This window comes from Salvelinus alpinus, chromosome 4, assembly GCF_045679555.1.
Source record: "Salvelinus alpinus chromosome 4, SLU_Salpinus.1, whole genome shotgun sequence".
NCBI lineage: Eukaryota > Metazoa > Chordata > Actinopteri > Salmoniformes > Salmonidae > Salvelinus > Salvelinus alpinus.
Window position 1 is genome coordinate 24,215,074 of NC_092089.1, and position 18,133 is coordinate 24,233,206.

General features: G+C 41.4%; 2 protein-coding genes across 3 annotated transcripts in view; both read left to right on the top strand.

Annotated features, from left to right (window-relative positions):
• Window positions 1–1,460: 1,460 nt before the first annotated feature.
• On the top strand, window positions 1,461–4,753 carry LOC139573101 (DENN domain-containing protein 3-like). The gene is made up of 6 exons (XM_071396185.1): window positions 1,461–1,621; window positions 2,283–2,440; window positions 2,856–2,989; window positions 3,192–3,310; window positions 3,562–3,699; window positions 4,090–4,753. The coding sequence occupies exons 1-6, from the start codon at window positions 1,583–1,585 to the stop codon at window positions 4,294–4,296; spliced, it is 795 nt and encodes a 264-aa protein (XP_071252286.1). The 5' UTR covers window positions 1,461–1,582; the 3' UTR covers window positions 4,297–4,753.
• A 662-nt stretch (window positions 4,754–5,415) lies between these two features.
• Window positions 5,416–18,133, top strand: part of LOC139573090 (focal adhesion kinase 1-like) — a 152,995-nt gene continuing 140,277 nt past the window's right edge. Inside the window, exons 1-2 of one of the 2 annotated variants that reach the window (XM_071396148.1) lie at window positions 5,416–5,626; window positions 17,043–17,072. Coding sequence is in view for 1 of the 2 variants with exons in the window: in XM_071396144.1 (XP_071252245.1) it covers window positions 6,759–6,795; window positions 17,043–17,072 (67 nt within the window). In the remaining variant the exon portion in view is untranslated. Of the gene's footprint in view, window positions 5,627–6,667; window positions 6,796–17,042; window positions 17,073–18,133 lie in introns of those variants that run through there. The other variant, XM_071396144.1, reaches the window with a different exon arrangement.

Sequence of the window (18,133 nt, forward strand, 5' to 3'; positions counted from 1 at the left end):
CCAACATGTCCTGCCAGGCGCATGTCCCAACATGTCCTGCCAGGCGCATGTCCCAACATGTCCTGCCAGGCGCATGTCCTGTAAGGCACATCTGAGTGGAAACCAGAGGAGCTTTGAAGCCGTAATAGTTGGCTGCAAATACACACTAGTGGAAAGCACCCAGACAGGCCTAATTGTTTGTCTACTCTCAGCTGTTCATGTAGATGAGTACATGTGCCATGTATTGTCAAAGTTTGTGTCATTTCTTCACACTTGTCAGGTGTGGTAACTTATGAACTTGTTGTACTGTACAGTGTGAGTCAACAAAACTTAATATATCACTGACCGGCTCAACATTTTAATATATATATCTTTTTTTTACATTGGTTAAACGTAGAGGCTCAGAGCTACAAAATGGCATATCATACACTGCATTTTTGAGGAACAATGGGAAAGTAATTCTGCTTTGAAAGTTGATAAACTTGTAAACTCACTTTTGAGAAAAAGGACATTGAATGTTTTGGTACCTACTGGAGAACACTCCTTTGTCTACACCCATTCAGCATTATTCACACACTCTTAAGCCAGCCCCACCCATCTCTTTAAGGATTCACATGTGAGGTCATGTGATCAACACTGAGTACTGTAGTAAAGATTAAGACTAAAAGTGGTAGTAGCCTACAATAAGGAAACATTCCAGGTAAACAAAGTGTCCAGATAAAAATATTTAATAAATATTAGATGACTCTTACCCAGACACACTTGTCTAAATTGATGGGTCATGTGAAAGAAATGCTATAACCCCCAGCCACATCATGTTGTGTAAAAAGTATTAGTGTCATACTAGAGTAAATGTAAAGATACCTTAATACAAAATGACAAAAGTAAAAGTCACCCAGTAAAATACTACTTTAGAAAAAGTCTAGAAGTATTTGGTTTTAAAAATACTTAAGTATCAAAAGTAAAAGTATAAATCATTTCAAATTCCTTATAGTAAACCAAACGGCCTAATTTTTATTGTTTTATTTTTATTGACGGATAGCCAGGGGCACACTCCAACACTCCAAGACATAATTTACAAATGAAGCATTTGTGTTTAGTGAGTCCACCAGATCAGAGGCAGTAGGGATGACCAGGGATGTTCTCTTGATAAGTGCTTGAATTGGACCATTTTCCTGTCAAAATGTAACGAGTACTTTTGGGTGTCCAGGGAAAAATGTATGGAGTAAAAAGTACATTATTTTCTTTCTGTAGTGAAGTAAAAGTTGCCAAAAAAATAATAGTATGATCTCAAAGGCACTGAAAAACCCCAACATATTCTATGTTGTAATGCAGAGCTACAGTGTATACCGTATACATATAATCTATATGCCTGTGGGAGTATCCATTGACTGGCTGACCCATGGATTGTACATTTTAAGTTTTAGTGTATTTGATTTTGATGTAGACATTCGCAGCTGAATTGCTGTGACTGACTACAGTCTCTCTCTCTGTTTATCCAGGCCAGTTGAGTTACTCGGAGGCAGACGGTGATGGGAACCCCAAGCTGTGGTGTGCCCTCAGTGGTGGGAAGGTGGTTGTGTTTGACGCAGCCAGCTGGTCCATGCAGCAGAACTGTGTTCAAGTGGGATCCTCCCAACTGGTATGATGTCTGCAAGCAGACACGTACCATTTCCCCTGCGCTCTCCCTGGACTATCGCTTGAGCCTTCCTACTAGGCTCTGTTCCAATATCCACATTAGTGTAGCAGAACACTTAGAGAGAAGCATTGGATTTGGCCATGCATTCTAAGGGTTATATGCTAGTGTGGATATTGGAACATGTCCTTTGTTTCCGTGAAATTGCTTACAGATATCCTTTGAAAAGAAATTGTTATATTGAATTAAGTACACAGTGATCTCTTTCTCTCCCTCTCTAGCTCTCTGTTTCACTTGTTCTCTCTCTCCCTCTCATCTCTCTCTTTCTCTACCTCTCTCTCTCTTTCTCCCCCCTCTAGTTCTGTTTCACTTGTTTTCTCTCTCTCTCTCTCTCTCTCTCTCTCTCTCTCTGTCTCTTTCTTCTGTTGATAGTGTTTCCTCCTTTCTGTGGTCTCATGAGGCATGAACAGGAGTGCCTACCATTCACATGACAGTGGATTAAACCTGGATATGTATGCGTCCAAAATAGCACCCTATTCCCTATATAGTGCACTTCTTTTGACGAGAGTCCTATGGGCCTTGGTCGAAAGTAGTGCACTATATAGGGAATATGTGCCATTTGGGACACAATGTATGTGCTGAATACGTGGCTTTATTATGTGCACAGAACTGCATGCTGAGATTGGACCAGGATCAAGTATGGATTGGCTCCCAGGATTCCATCATTTACATAATTGACACTCGCAGCATGTCCTGCAATAAGCAGCTGACAGAGCACAGGCATGAGGTTATGGACTTTGCCCTGGAGGAGAGTGACAAGATGAGGTAAAATGTTACACATATAGTTCTGTATGTCTGTGTCCCACAGGGCACCCTATTCCCTATATACTGTAGGGCACTCTTTCATGCTACAGTCACTTCACCCTCACAAACTGTTAACCCATGTGTGATGCTCAGGATTCTATGTTGAAGGAAGGATCATGTGTTAGAACTGCCTGTTCAAATGACCAATGCACCTATTGCAGAAAGTAGTTCTAACTGTCCTCACCCCAGTATCATTTTGCAAGGCTCTTAGAACATGGAGTGTTCAGTATTCTGATGTCTATTTCCAACCAGCAGATGGCAGCAGTGTACTTAAACTACAATTTACTTTGCCCTCAGTGAATCATCAGTAGTTAGACCACAATCAGGCTTCTACATGGTGCTTGTTTTAATCCAACTGTCCTCTCCTCCCTCCCAGCCAGACATACTCCTGTAGTGCCGATGGAACAGTCATTCTGTGGGACCTCTCAACGCTAAAAGTGAAAAAGCAGTTTCAACTGGCCTGTGATTGGCTTATGTCCATTCAGCTCTTCAATGGAACACTGTGGTGCTGTAAGTAAACTCACTCAGTCATAGTTGTACTCTAACTCTATATTATTATTATATTCTTTATATACTCCTATGTATTGTATACCCTGCCAATGATCAATTAACAAAGTGTGTCAACTGACCACAAGATAACATGCTAACAACAGCAAGCATCTGGACATAAACTTTTGTTTGTTTTGTTCCCATCTATTGTAATGTTGACTAGGTGCCAGAGACGGCATCATTGAACTGAGGAAGGACGGAACCCCACATCGTAAGATGACACTTCCTGAGGATCTACGGAGCATGCCCACTGAGTTCAGCAGCCTCATCCTCTTCGTAGAGGTAGTAGGCCCATGTTCCCTTCATCTTAGAGATTTCACTGAACCAAGATCTTTATCTCATGCTAGGCTTTCACCTTGGAGATTTCACTGAACCAAGATCTTTATCTCATGCTAGGCCTTCACCGTGGTCTCCAAGTGGCCTCAATAATCAAGCCAGACACTATGTATTTTTGCAGCCTTCCAACAGTCAGTTTGTTTGTAATGGGTGTCATGAGCTGATGGCTAAACCAGTCCACTGTGTGTTTCTTTCAGAGGGGCCAGTTGTGGACGAGCTGTTCTGATTCTGACGAGCTCTGTCTCTGGCACTGTAAAGACCTGACCAAGCCTTTCCTGAGGGTGCAGCTGCAGAACTGTACAGGGGTCAACTGTATGATCAAGGTTAAGAATCAGGTGAGAAAATAATGGTCTCAGTTGGATGTTCCCACCTGCTGTTCTTTGCATGTTTTGCTGGTAACACTTTATTGGAAGGGTACCAACATAATAACCTCTTTAACACGTTACTATTAACACATACAAAACACATTCATAGGATTCTGTCAACAACAGTCTTTCTCAGGTGTTGCAATTTCTACAAAAGCTTGTAAAGTAGCAGTTAAAATAGTACAGTACTTAGAAATGATACCATACATTCCACCCTCCCATCATTATTTTATCTTCTTTCTCATAGTAACGATCAGAGTGTCCAGAGCGAACGCTGATTTCTATTTCGGTAGTAAATGTCACAGTACAACTGCAAATCCTCAACAAGCATTGTTTGTCTCCTCCCCCTCCCTCGTCCAGATCTGGGTTGGCTGCAGCGGGCCGAGCCCTGACCAATGCAGGGTGAGTGGGAAGATCTACATAGTGGACACAGAGAGCCACAGTGTAGAGAAAGAGCTGATTGCCCACACAGACAGTGTCCAAGCACTGTGCTCTGCAGAGGGCCGCTATGTACTCAGCGGCTCCGCCTGCCAGGATGGCAAAATCGCCATTTGGAAGGTTGAGTAGAGGATGAGTAGCCTGCTCCAGTATCTGTCCAGTATCTGTTTGTGTGGTTTTGCCAACTCTTTTAAGTGAATAAAATGTTTGGCACAACAATGACAGGAGTTTCCTAAACAGCAGAAACTACCTTGTTCAAAAATCCTGGTGAGGACCCTGCTATTCCCTTTATAGTACACTACTTTTGACCAGGGCCCTATAGAGAATAGGGTGCCATTAGGGACGTGGCCAGTGAGGCTCAGGGATGATCATGAAGAACCCTGTCATCCTCTGTTCTCTTTAAGTTGGGGTCTGCCTGTATATACTGGATGATGATAATGTAATAGCATTTCTCTGACTTTCACAACGTTTTGATTTATTTCACTAACAATATTCTGGATACACTAAATGTCTTCTTTCAGATTCATATTTCTGCCTCACCCTTGTCTTAGCTGTCACATACAATAATAAAATGATTGTACAGTTATTTTTTTTTATTCCTATGCTCATTCATGCAAGTCAGCCTTTCTTTCATATATATAACAATTATGCACCCTTTGGTTACGTCCCAAATGGTACCCTATTCCCTATAAAGTGCACTACTTTTGACCAGGGCCGTAAGGCTATGGGCAAAATTACTGCACTATTTAGGGAATAGGATGCCATTTAGTATGCCGACTGGGTCTCTGCTATGGGCCTGGCTTGCTGTGTGTTGTAGTATTATGCAGGGAAGCTAATGAAAGGAATGTTTTGGGATGTGTCTGTTAGACAATGGAAACACAGAGTTCTCTTGCTGTGTCTGTGGGTGGGTGTGAATGACATGTAAATGTGAGTCTATTTAACCACAGAGAACTCAGTTGTCAAAGCATTTTTTTGCATTGCAAAATAATATTATTTCTAATGTATTTAGCTATTTGTTATATCAATGTTGACATTTTATGAAACATTTATGAGAAGTGTATTAGTCACATTAGTATAAGAAAATAAGGTTTTGTGAGGTACTGCCATTCTCATTGATGTAATTGTCATGTGAAAAGCTATTTCCAAGTAGAACAAGTTATGAATTTGCGTTTTGCCAGCTGAGATGGTCAGTGAGTCCACTGAACTCTCCGGCCGTTTCTACTGGGTATGGTCACTACATGGTCACTACACGTCAGCCATATTGGAACTAAGGATGCAGTGCTGCTGTGTCAGTGGTTACGGAGAGTAGGGCGCTAGAGCACCGTGTTGTGGAGAAACCGAAACGGAGAGGGAACCACACACAGCTATACGGTTAATACGGGATTGTAACACATATTTGCAGGATAGGAGACCGGTTAACGGAAATAGTTGAGGTGGATCTTCGATAGTAAAGATATACGTGAGTATAACGTGGCCTTATACATTTTTGAATGATGTGGAGGATATTAAATAACTTTAACATTAGCCAGTTAGCATAGTAAGACCCCAGTCATTGACAATGGGTTGCAGTGAGAGTCGGAGCTTTCAGTTAGCCTACTTTTATTTGCGTTTTTGGTGGAGAAAATACGGTTTCATTTGATGGCGAAAAGGGGACTATATCCTTTATGCACATGAATATGCATGTTTCTGCAAACAGTGGTGCAGTGTCCGAATCTCCCACGCCAAGGTGCAAGGTTCAGCGAACACAGAACGTCTTATTCAAATAGTGTGCAGCGAGTGGCTACATTTCGAGTGGCAACATTAGGGAAATTATACAATGTTGCTAGTTTAAAACAAAAAAGTGATTACAATATTGTTACAATGTTACAAATTGTAACTACTCTCATGGTTGTTTGGTGAGCTCGCTACATTGTATGCCATTGCATGATATAGTTCTGTAGCCGGCTCAGCCCCAGCCATTATGCATGCAGTTGTTTAAATGACCTGAGTAAGGTATAACGCTACTTGCAGGGGAATAGGGGAAGATTAGCGGAGACCCTAGTATCCTCTGTATTTGACACGCTGATGTAATTACACAAGTCGAAGATAGACTGTTCCTTATTCCACGTGTCTAATAACAAAAAACTGCTAAACTCCATAGGCAATTACAAGGCAACAACTATATTACGATGTAACAAAACATGTATAATATCCATAATTGTGTTAAGAGGTTCACAGATATTGAGCTTTCTTCAGTTACTGCTACAGTGCAAACAGTTGAGACTGCTCATAAACTGTAATGATTATTGTTTTTTTTTACAATGAGTTGCATTGATTTGTTGACTGCATATGTTTGCAGGCAAGCAGCATTATTTTATCTGCATGCCTGAATCATCTATTGTTTTGTTTGTTTCCACGATCAGTATCATTGTTGCCGCCATGCCTGCTGCTGTAACAAGTTAAAGCTAGTGTGTAAAGGGAGGAGTTTGGAAGCCAGTAGGAGGAGGGGCCAGGTGTGTTGGTAAGAGGGTGTCAGGTTATCAGCTCAGTAGCACTGACAGAAGTGATTTGCACCAGTTGGAAATACTCTTACATGTAAATAGCCTACAAATATGCAGTTCTGGAATATCCTGGGCTGCGGAAATGGAGGTACGTGTGCTATATTTATATCCATAATACAACTGACAGTTTTTGAGAAGTAGTGGTAGGCTTGTTTGGCTGAGAACTGAACGTGTGTCTGTCTCAAGAAGAGTGAGTCAGTGTGCCTGAGATAAGGGCAGGAAGTTTCTCATGTCATGGCCGTGCATGCAGTTGCATGTGAAACGTCACAGACAGGTAAACGTTGTTTGTAGCATGAACATCATGTTATTAGTGACATCAGGGATTCTTTTGTAGAGGAATCATACAGGAGTATAGAGAGCAGGAGAACCGTACAGAATGTTGTACTGAGTGTTCAACCCTCAGAAGAACCCATAGCCTACCTTGTTTGTCAATGTTACCTGATAAATTCCAGGACACCGAGGTGTACCTCAGAGAATGTGCTGCTTCAGGGCTAGTCTTCTGATATGAGTCATCTCGTCACATCTAATGGCTTGTAATAAGCAGAAATATCAGCAGTTATAATGTGGGTATGAGAATAGATGTCTATGCTTCTGCCCCTGATGATACGGGTACACACAGTGCAATATGTGCCATACACTAACTAACCCTATAGATGTGGTCCTGGTGGAGTAGGCAAAACCATGTGAATGAAACCACACAGTCAAAGACCTGGGTTTCTTTCACCTCCCATGTCCTGACAACAATAGTCAAATCAACTGTAGTCCAATCAACTGTAGTCAAATCAGCTGTAGTCAAATCAGTAGTCAAATCAATGAAGGCAAATCAGTAGTCAAATCAATGAAGGCAGAGATTGTCGACAAATGTAAGCCGAGATTTTGTTGTGTAGAAAATGTACCTTTTGATGTCGACACAGCCCCTCCAGAGGGCGATCCAGCTGTTATGTATTGCGTCACAATGTTTTGAACAAATTCCAATCTCAGGCATAGACAAGCCTTCCGTTCAATTAGATTTGAGATGATCACTGCCATTGTATGTAATTACAGATCCAGATTGATAATATGTAGATGAAGGATCAGGCTAACCTTGCAGTCTCAGTTTGCCTCAGGAACCTCAGGTCTTCAAATGCTCAACTTATCTATGTGGATTCATCGATGGAATTTGCATTAACCTGACTTGTCATGTTATTGTGTAAAAACCCAAATGTACACATTTGCCATATGTTTGTAGTTATTTCTCTGTCTCACTGTATTGTGAAGATAGGCCCTCAGTGGGGAAAAGAGGCCTACTGAGCTTGATAAACATGAACATACATTCCTTTTTAATTTGATTATTTAACCTTAATTTAACTAGGCAAGTCAGTTAACACCAAATTCTTATTCACAATGACGGCCTACCCCGGCCAAACCCTAACCTGGGCCAATTGTGCACCGCCCTATGGGACTCCCAATCACGGCCGGATGTGATACAGCCTGGAATCAAACCAGGGTCTGTAGTGACACCTCTCGCTCTGAGATGCAGTGCCTTAGACCGCTGCGCCACTCGGGATACCTACTGTACTCTACCTGACTTTCCAGAAGGCTTTTTAAACAGCACGTATCAGGCAGAACCCAGATCAATGACAGGCACTATTCATTATGGATCCCTTTTTCAATATTAACCTTGGCAGGGTACACTCTGAGCAAAGGCTAGCGCTATCGAATACCTTGCTATCGAATACCTTGCTATCGAATACCTTGTCAAATGTTGTTGTTTTAACATAGGTTTGGAGATCTGCTGTGTAAATCAGCCAGCAGCGATTCAATGCCGAGTGGATGGGGAGTTGATTTGTGTCTTCTGGGGGGAAAGAAATGCCTGGAAAGCCCATCAACAGTGATTTATTCAAAACAGTTATGTATAAGTGAATGTGTGTATTGAGACAACAAGGCTGTCAAGTGTAAAACAATACAAGCAAGGCAAGATCTGGAAGCAAAACCTTTTTATACTCTGTCAGTTAGTCTTTACTAAGAATATAGAACCATCCGTCAATAGTGTTCTTCTCAAGAAGAAGGGCGGTCCGTAGTTAAAGAACTACAGGGAATGGCCTTAGACGTATTAGTCCAATGGGAAAGTGCTTGTGGGAATGACTTTCACTAAACTGCAGTCTTAGAATAAAGGGTTCCAAAAGGGATCTTTGGCTGCTCCATGTAGAGCCCTCTGTTGAAAGGGTTCTACATGAAACCCAAAAGGGTTCTACCTGGAACCAAAAAGGGTTCTTCAAATGGTTATCCTACGGCGACATCCGAAGAACCCTTTTAGGTTCTAGATAGCACCTTTTTTTTTCTAAGAGTGTGTATTGCAAATAGAGGTACTCAAATAGGCTCTAACCCTCAGTGATTTATGGTGCAGCTCTCACAAGTCTACAACACACTTTAGGCTTGAATAGTGAACATCTCTCTCTCTTGATGTGAGTTGGTCTTTTGTTTGAGATGGTCTCTCGAAACAGCTTTCAAAAATGAGATGATACCAATGGGTTAACCGAAGTCTGGAGCTTTTACACAATTTGACAAATGAGGAAGCTCTGGCCTCCCAGGAATTCAGCGCTGAGACCACAGCATACTGTCACACCCAGCTCTTATCAAGTCACTACTGGGATGTGAAGACCAAATGACCCAACTCAATTCCTCTGAGCCCACACCTTTTGTTACAATGCTTTCTTACTCCTTTTAGTATGTGTTGCATACCGCCACCAAGTTATTTTTGTTGAACAGCAGCACACACCCACTGGGAACAGATTTGGTTGAGTTGTCAACTAACGTGTGAAATCAACAGAAAATGTCCCCATGCCATTGGATTCATTGGTTCAAATTTGGGTGAAAAAAGAATAAATTGCCTTATGTTGATGACTTCAAATTCAATCAGTTTTCCACATTGATTCAACATCACCTTGAATTACTGGGTTGGAATGATGTGGAAACAATGTTGATTCAACCAGTTTTTGCCCAGCGGTCCATGATCTCTGTGGGAACTAGAACTAGCTACCATAATCCATCACAGAAATACATACAGTATTGCGATTGGGCCTGCATTGCAGATGGCTTGTTATAGCAAACACATCCTAAACTGATATGTTGCCAGAGACAAATTTGATTATGTGATGAGCAACATAAATTATGTAAATTGCAACAACACTGACTCAATGGCATTTTTTTATTTTCTCCTAGAAAAATAACCTGAGGTTGAACTGATCATCAAGGTGGCTGCTGTCATCTCTCTCCTTGAATTTGTTATTTTTAATTTCCTGTTAATTTATAGAATGCAAACAGCTAGTGTGTGTTATTCAGTGAGACTAAAATATTTCTAAAACTGGTAGATAGAAATGTATTGAATATAACTAACATGATTGCCAATTCTACCTGACTGATAATCATGTCTGTTCTAAGCTATACATTTCTATGTGACCATTCTGTTCAGAGGATGCTGAAGTGATGTTCTGCTTGATAGGATCTAGATTAGAGGTCGACCGATTATTATTTTTCAACGCCAATACCGATTATTGGCGGACCGAAAAAAAGCCGATACCGATTAATCGGCCGTTTTTTTAAAAATATTTTTTATATATTTATTTATTTATTTATTTGTAATGACAATTACAACAATACTGAATGAACACTTATTTTAACTTAATATAATACATCAATAAAATCAATTTAGCCTCAAATAAATAGTGAAACATGTTCAATTTGGTTTAAATAATGCAAAAACAGTGTTGGAGAAGAAAGTGAAAGTGCAATATGTGCCATGTAAAAAAGCTAACGTTTAAGTTCCTTGCTCAGAACATGAGAACATATGAAAGCTGGTGGTTCCTTTTAACATGAGTCTTCAATATTCCCAGGTAAGAAGTTTTAGGTTGTAGTTATTATAGGAATTATAGGACTATTTCTCTCTATACCATTTGTATTTCATATACCTTTGACTATTGGATGTTCTTATAGGCACTTTAGTATTGCCAGTGTAACAGTATAGCTTCCGTCCCTCTCCTACCTGGGCTCGAACCAGGAACACATCGACAACAGCCACCCTCGAAGCATCGTTACCCATCGCTCCACAAAAGCCGCGGCCCTTGCAGAGCAAGGGGAACAACTACTCCAAGTCTCAGAGCGAGTGATGTCACCGATTGAAACGCTATTAGCGCGCACCCCGCTAACTAGCTAGCCATTTCACATCGGTTACACCAGCCTAATCTCGGGAGTTGATTGGCTTGAAGTCATAAACAGCTCAATGCTTGAAGCATTGCGAAGAGCTGCTGGCAAAACGCACGAAAGTGCTGTTTGAATGAATGCGTACGAGCCTGCTGCTGCCTACCATCGCTCAGTCAGACTGCTCTATCAAATATCAAATCATAGACTTAATTATAACATAATAACACACAGAAATACGAGCCTTTGGTCATTAATATGGTCGAATCCAGAAACTATCATTTCGAAAACAAAACGTTTATTCTTTCAGTGAAATACGGAACCGTTCCGTATTTTATCTAACGGGTGGCATCCATAAGTCAAAATATTCCTGTTACATTGCACAACCTTCAATGTTATGTCATAATTACGTAAAATTCTGGCAAATTAGTTTGCAACGAGCCAGGCGGCCCAAACTGTTGCATATACCCTGACTCTGCGTGCAATGAACGCAAGAGAAGTGACACAATTTCACCTGGTTAATATTGCCTGCTAACCTGGATTTCTTTTAGCTAAATATGCAGGTTTAAAAAATATATACTTCCGTGTATTGGTTTTAAGAAAGGCATTGATGTTTATGGTTAGGTACATTCGTGCAACGATTGTGCTTTTTTCGCAAATGCGCTTTTGTTAAATCATCCCCCGTTTGGCGAAGTTGGCTGTCTTTGTTAGGAAGAAATAGTCTTCACACAGTTCGCAACGAGCCAGGCGGCCCAAACTGCTGCATATACCCAGATTCTGTTGCAAGAGAAGTGACACAATTTCCCTAGTGAAAAGAAATTCATGTTAGCAGGCAATATTAACTAAATATGCAGGTTTAAAAATATATACTTGTGTATTGATTTTAAGAAAGGCATTCATGTTTATGGTTAGGTACATGTTGGAGCAACGACAGTCCTTTTTCGCAAATGCGCACCGCAACGATTATATGCAACGCAGGACACGCTAGATAAACTTGTAATATCATCAACCATGTGTAGTTAACTAATGATTATGATTGATTGATTGATTGATTGTTTTTATAAGATAAGTTTAATGCTAGCTAGCAACTTACCTTGGCTTCTTACTGCATTCGCGTAACAGGCAGGCTCCTCTTGGAGTGCAATGTAAGGCAGTTGGTTAGAGCGTTGGACTAGTTAACCATAAGTTTGCAAGATTGAATCCCCGAGCTGACAAGGTCGTTCTGCCCCTGAACAAGGCAGTTAACCCACTGTTCTTAGGCCATCATTGAAAATAAGAATGTGTTCTTAACTGACTTGCCTAGTTAAATAAAGGTGTACATTTTTTTTTTTTTTGCCAAATTGGTGTCCAAAAGTACCGATTTCCGAATGTTATGAAAACTTGAAATCGGCCCTAATTAATCGGCCATTTCGATTAATCGGTCGACCTCTAATCTAGATCTGTAGTCATGACCATTCTGTTCAGGGAATGCTGAAGTGATGTTCTGCTTGACAGGATCTAGATCTCTTACTGTAGTCATGTCTGACAGTCTGAGGCTGGAGGAGATTGAGTGTATTTTTCACATCACTGTAGTTTATACAGCTAATCTTCAGGGCCCAGTTCAAAAAATAAATATCTATCTGGATTTCGCTTATCGGATAGGATTAAATGCATAGAAATGTAATGAATAGAGCGGACAAATCTATTAATTGAGTCCTATCCGATAGCCGACATACAGATAGATCACTTTAAAAAAAAACTGGTCCCAGGCCAATAGGATTACTCTGCTAGAGCAGCTGTTAAATGATTACCACTCTAGAACGATTTACCTTGTTTTCATTTACATTAGGTTGAGTTGTGAACTAATGTGAAATCAACGTGAAATCAACCAAAAAAGTCACCCTGTCGTTGGACTTAACAGTTAGGTAAATAAAAGACTAAATTCCCTTACGTTGATGACTTTTTGCAAATCCATTCAGTTTTCCACGTTCAACATCATCAAATTTAAGTTTTTCGTTGAAATGACATGGAAACAACGTTGATTCAACCAGTTTTTGCCCAGTGGGATGGTGCCAATCGTCCTGTCAGGTTTTTTGTGTTGGCTAGGGATGTTTCATATACTGTGCAATGTAGCCTGATTGTGTTGAGACCTAGGGAGTGTTACTATTAGTGCTCTCTTGTCAGTAATACCATTTGAATAGTACAGGCTAGGGGAATTGGGAATTCAGCAGTACTGTACAGTTTGAGTCAGATTGTGATTGGTGACCATCTCCTCCCCTGTGCCTCTCCTTGGCAGGATCAGTGTTGTCTAGGTGAGTAAATGAATGGTGTGACAGAACCCTAGCATTGTGCTGAGTCAGACGTAGGCCATGTAAAGTCCTATAGGCCTATCCACATACACACAGCCACACATACAGTAATCCGTTTTGCAAGCTGCTGTCTCAGTAAGTCCAGTACACATCACCACTAAACAATCAACCAGATCAATCAAACAACTAGGTCTGCTGCAGTATGTCAATCCAGTCTGCTCTAGGGGACTCAGGAGGAGTGTTGTGGTCAGTCAGCCAGGTCTGCTCCAGTATGTCAATCCAGTCTGCTCTCGGGGAATCAGGAGGAGTGTTGTAGTCAGTCAGCCAGGCCTGCTCCAGTATGTCAATCCAGTCTGCTCTAGGGGAATCAGGAGGAGTGTTGTAGTCAGTCAGCCAGGTCTGCTCCAGTATGTCAATCCAGTCTGCTCTAGGGGAATCAGGAGGAGTGTTGTAGTCAGTCAGCCAGGTCTGCTCCAGTATGTCAATCCAGTCTGCTCTAGGGGAATCAGGAGGAGTGTTGTAGTCAGTCAGCCAGGTCTGCTGCAGTATGTCAATGTGTTGTAGTCAGTAATGACAGTTGACTCCCTCCTTTTAAAAGGCTGTATTTGTCTTACACACACACACACACACACACACACACACACACACTAGGGTGCTGTGCTTGGAGTCTGACCCGTTCGTTCCCTCCTCTACACCATTCACTTTAACACCATCTTGCAGGCAGCTTGAGGGGTGATGAGAGAGAAAAAGGTCCAGTTCCCAGGACCACAAATACAAATTCCATCTAGACACCGTTGCCCTATAGCAGTGGTTCCCAAACTTTTTATAGTCCCGTACCCCTTCAAACATTCAACCTCCAGCTGCGTACCCCCTCTAGCACCAGGGTCAGCACACTCTCAAATTTTGTTTTTTGCCACCATTGTAAGCCTGCCACACACACACACTATACAATACATTTATTAAACATAAGAATGAGTGTGAGTTTTTGTCACAACCCGGCTCGTGGGAAGTGACAAAGAGCTCTTATAGGACCAGGGCACAAATAAGAATATAATAATAATAATAATCATCAATCATTTTGCTCTTTATTTAACCATCTTAGATATAAAACCTTATTTGTTCATCGAAAATTGTGAATAACTCACCACAGGTTAATGAGAAAGGTGTGCTTGAAAGGATGCACATACCTCTGCAATGTTGGGTTGTATTGGAGAGAGTTTGTATTAAATCATATTCCACACACAGTCTGTGCCTGTATTTAGCTTTCATGCTAGTGAAAGTACTCTCACGTACTGTAGGTACGTGGTTGCAAAGGGCATCAATGTCTTAACAGTGCGATTTGAATACTCAGGATACTCTGAGGGCAGCCCAATCCAGAAATCTGGCAGTGGCTTTTGATTAAATAAAATTTTCACAGAACCGCTTGTTGCAATTTCAATGAGGCTCTCTTGTTCAGATATCGGTAAGTGGACTAGAGGCAGGGCATGAAAAGGATAACGAATCCAGTTTTTTGTGTCATCCGTTTCAGGAAAGTACCTGCGTAATTGCACACCCAATTCACTCAGGTGCTTCGCTATATCACATTTGACATTGTCCGTAAGCTTGAGTTAATTTGCACAGAAAAAATCATACAATGATGGAAAGACTTCTGTGTTGTCCTCATTAATGCAGACAGAGAAGAGCTCCAACTTCTTAATCATAGCCTCAATGTTGTCTCACACATTGAATATAGTTGCGGAGAGTCCCTGTAATCCTAGATTCAGATCATTCAGACAAGAAAAACATCACCCAGATAGGCCAGTCGTGTGAGAAACTCATCATGCAAACGGTCAGACAAGTGAAAATTATAGTCAGTAAAGAAAACTTTAAGCTCGTCTCTCAATTTAAAAAAATGTGACCAATACTTTGCCCCATGATAACCAGCTCACTTTTGTATGTTGTAAAAGCGTTACATGGTCGCTGCCCATATCATTGCAAAGTGCAGAAAATAAGTTCAGGGGCCTTTCTTTAACAAAGTTAACCATTTTCACTGTAGTGTCCAAAAACGTCTTTCAAGCTGTCAGGCATTCCCTTGGCAACAAGAGCCTCTCGGTGGATGCTGCAGTGTACCCAAGTGGCGTCGGGAGCAACTGCTTGCACGTGCGTTACCACTCCACTATGTCTCCCTGTCATGGCAGTGAAACCAGGTTACTCAGGCGAGGAAAAAAACTCACCCAAATGTATAGCCCCGTTGGAAAATATAAATGTACTGTTTGAAAATGTGAAGAAAGAAAAATAATAGAATGTGAATAAAAAATAAATAAATGTGAATCACATTTTTATTTGGCGTACCCGCGACGGCATTGCGAGGACCCCTGGGGTTTGGGAATACCTGCCCTAGAGCACACACACAACTATACATCCCTCGGCCTGAACATCAGCGCCACAGGGAACTTCCACAAAGCTGTGAACGATCTGAGAGACAAGGCAAGAAGGGCCTTCTATGCCATCAAAAGGAACATAACATTCGACATACCAATTAGGATCTGGCTAAAAATACTTGAATCAGTTATAGAACCCATTGCCCTTTATGGTTGTGAGGTCTGGGGTCCGCTCATCAACCAAGAATTTACCAAATGGGACAAACACCAAATTGAGACTCTGCATATAGAATTCTGCAAAAATATCCTCTGTGTACAACGTAAAACACCAAATAATGCATGCAAAGCAGAATTAGGCCGATACCCGCTAATTATTAAAATCCAGAAAGGAGCTATTACATTCTACAACCACCTAAAAGAACCTCTCTTGGTTTTGGAGAGATTTTCATCATTGGATGGAACAAGGAATTATTGGATGGAACTGCAATTATTGGATGGAACAAGGGTAGAGTCTGTCTGCTTGAGGAAATGTTGCAGCGCCTGCAAGCCTCCAGTGTGTGGGATGTTAGTGTATAAGCTAACCATACGTCTGCTACAGTGGGACCAGATAGAGCCATGACAAAACAAGGAAATAAAACTGCTGAAAGCCGATTGGCTTCCTATTTAAAAATAAGATTGAGAACAAGCTATGAAAGGTTGCTGGATTGAATCCCCGAGCTGACAAGGTAAAAATCTGTTGTTCTTCCCCTGAACAAGGCAGTTAACCCACTGTTCCCTGATAGGCTGTCATTGTAAATAAGAATTTGTTCTTAACTGACTTCCCCTTTTTAGTGCTCTACTTTTGACTTGGGCCCATTGGGCTCTGGTGAGAAGTAGTGCACTATGTAGGGAATATGTTGTCATTTGGGACGTAGGCGTGATCTCCACTGGAGGACAAGGTTAGGTGGTGACTGACTGCAGGCAGGCAGACAGGGAGCACTGTGCTGAATCCAAAACACGGTTTGTGGAGAAAATAGCCTAGACTGCTGAATGCTTATTAAATTAGGGCTAATCAATTGTAAAGTCATCAGAAGCACATCCTCCTCCCTGTGTCAAGATTGGGTGCGTTCCATCCAGGATTAATCCTCCTAGTTTCTACCTTTCTACCACTTTCACCACCATCTCTCCAAATCAATTCCTGACAGTCACCAGCCTGCTACCATCATGCTAGCCTTTAAGAAATGTCCAGTACCATCAATGTATAATGATGACAGTCACCGTTACATCACCTGAAACAGCAAACGTTCTGTGCAAGCAGGCCAAGACCCCAGTGCCTTTGGCAGTGCAGTCTAACAGCCTCTGGGCTGTGCTGAACAGATGACCTCTAGGGGGCTGTATCTGCACAGGTGCTACTGGCTAGCCTCCAGTGGTGCGTAGCTTTCAAGGATCACAGTCAGCTCATGTAAATACCCTGAGTAATGCCATTCAATGCCATCCTAACATACTTCTCTCTCTCTCTGTTTCCCTTGCAGATATTTCCAGGATATCATCATACTACGCTGGTATGTACCGGGGGATTTTGCCCTGGCAGTAAAGATTCTGTCATTTAAAGTGAATAGTGCTACGTGTGAAGCGCTGGTTGAGTGCGTGTAGTATTTATAGAAAAAGGACAAACTGCACCTAGACTTGCTCTAGATGAGTGCAGCCAGATTGTATTCCACATGTTGTTCCCTATACATGTTGTTCCCTATACAATACATACAGCTATTCCACATGTTGTTCCCTATACAGTACATACAGCTATGTGACTGTTAGCTTCCTGGAGGGGGCCCATGGCTGAAGGTAAAGGCATGAATGGGCTCTCTTCATCTCCTGCAATCAGCATTTCTCTCTGATTCTTCATCAATATTTCATTGTTTGAACAACATGTACTGGAGAAAATGATCTATTATAAAATTATCTAAAATATCAGATAACTATTTGTTGCAGTAAACATCTCTGCAAAGGAATGAAGGAATGAAAATCTCTTCCAGTTTGATAGCTATTTCATTTCTCACCAGACTTACAGTTTTGACTTAAATTGGCTTGAAAATCTATGGCAAGACCTCAACATGGCTGACTAGCGCAGCCTGTTCTCATAGTTTCACTTCGGAATTGCCGTAATTGGAGGAACGTACATTTTTTACCCATTCATTCTGCGTGTTTACAGAGTTAATTCCGCGTGGTTACAGCGTTAATTTTGTGTGTTTACAGGGTTAAAACAGAAACAACTCAAAGGGTAAATGTGCTGTTTTCATTCAGTATCATTGAGTACTCTCCCTGCTTGCAAGAGAATTGTGAACTGCCGTGGCGCATGGGTCTAAGCAGTGTGCTCTGGCTCAGAGCCTCGTGAGTTCGTTGTGCCATTGTGTTATTATTTATTTATTTATGTAGCTCCAACAAAGGCATATATCCACATCCTCAGTACCTTTTCACATGTCCCAAATCGAAGGCTCTTTCTTGTGACCAGCCTGGTCCAGCGATGATCAACAATCAACTTGACAGAGCTTGAAGAATGTTAAAAACAATAATGTAATGTGTAAATATTGTACAATCCAGGTGTGCAAAGCTCTTAGAGAATTAC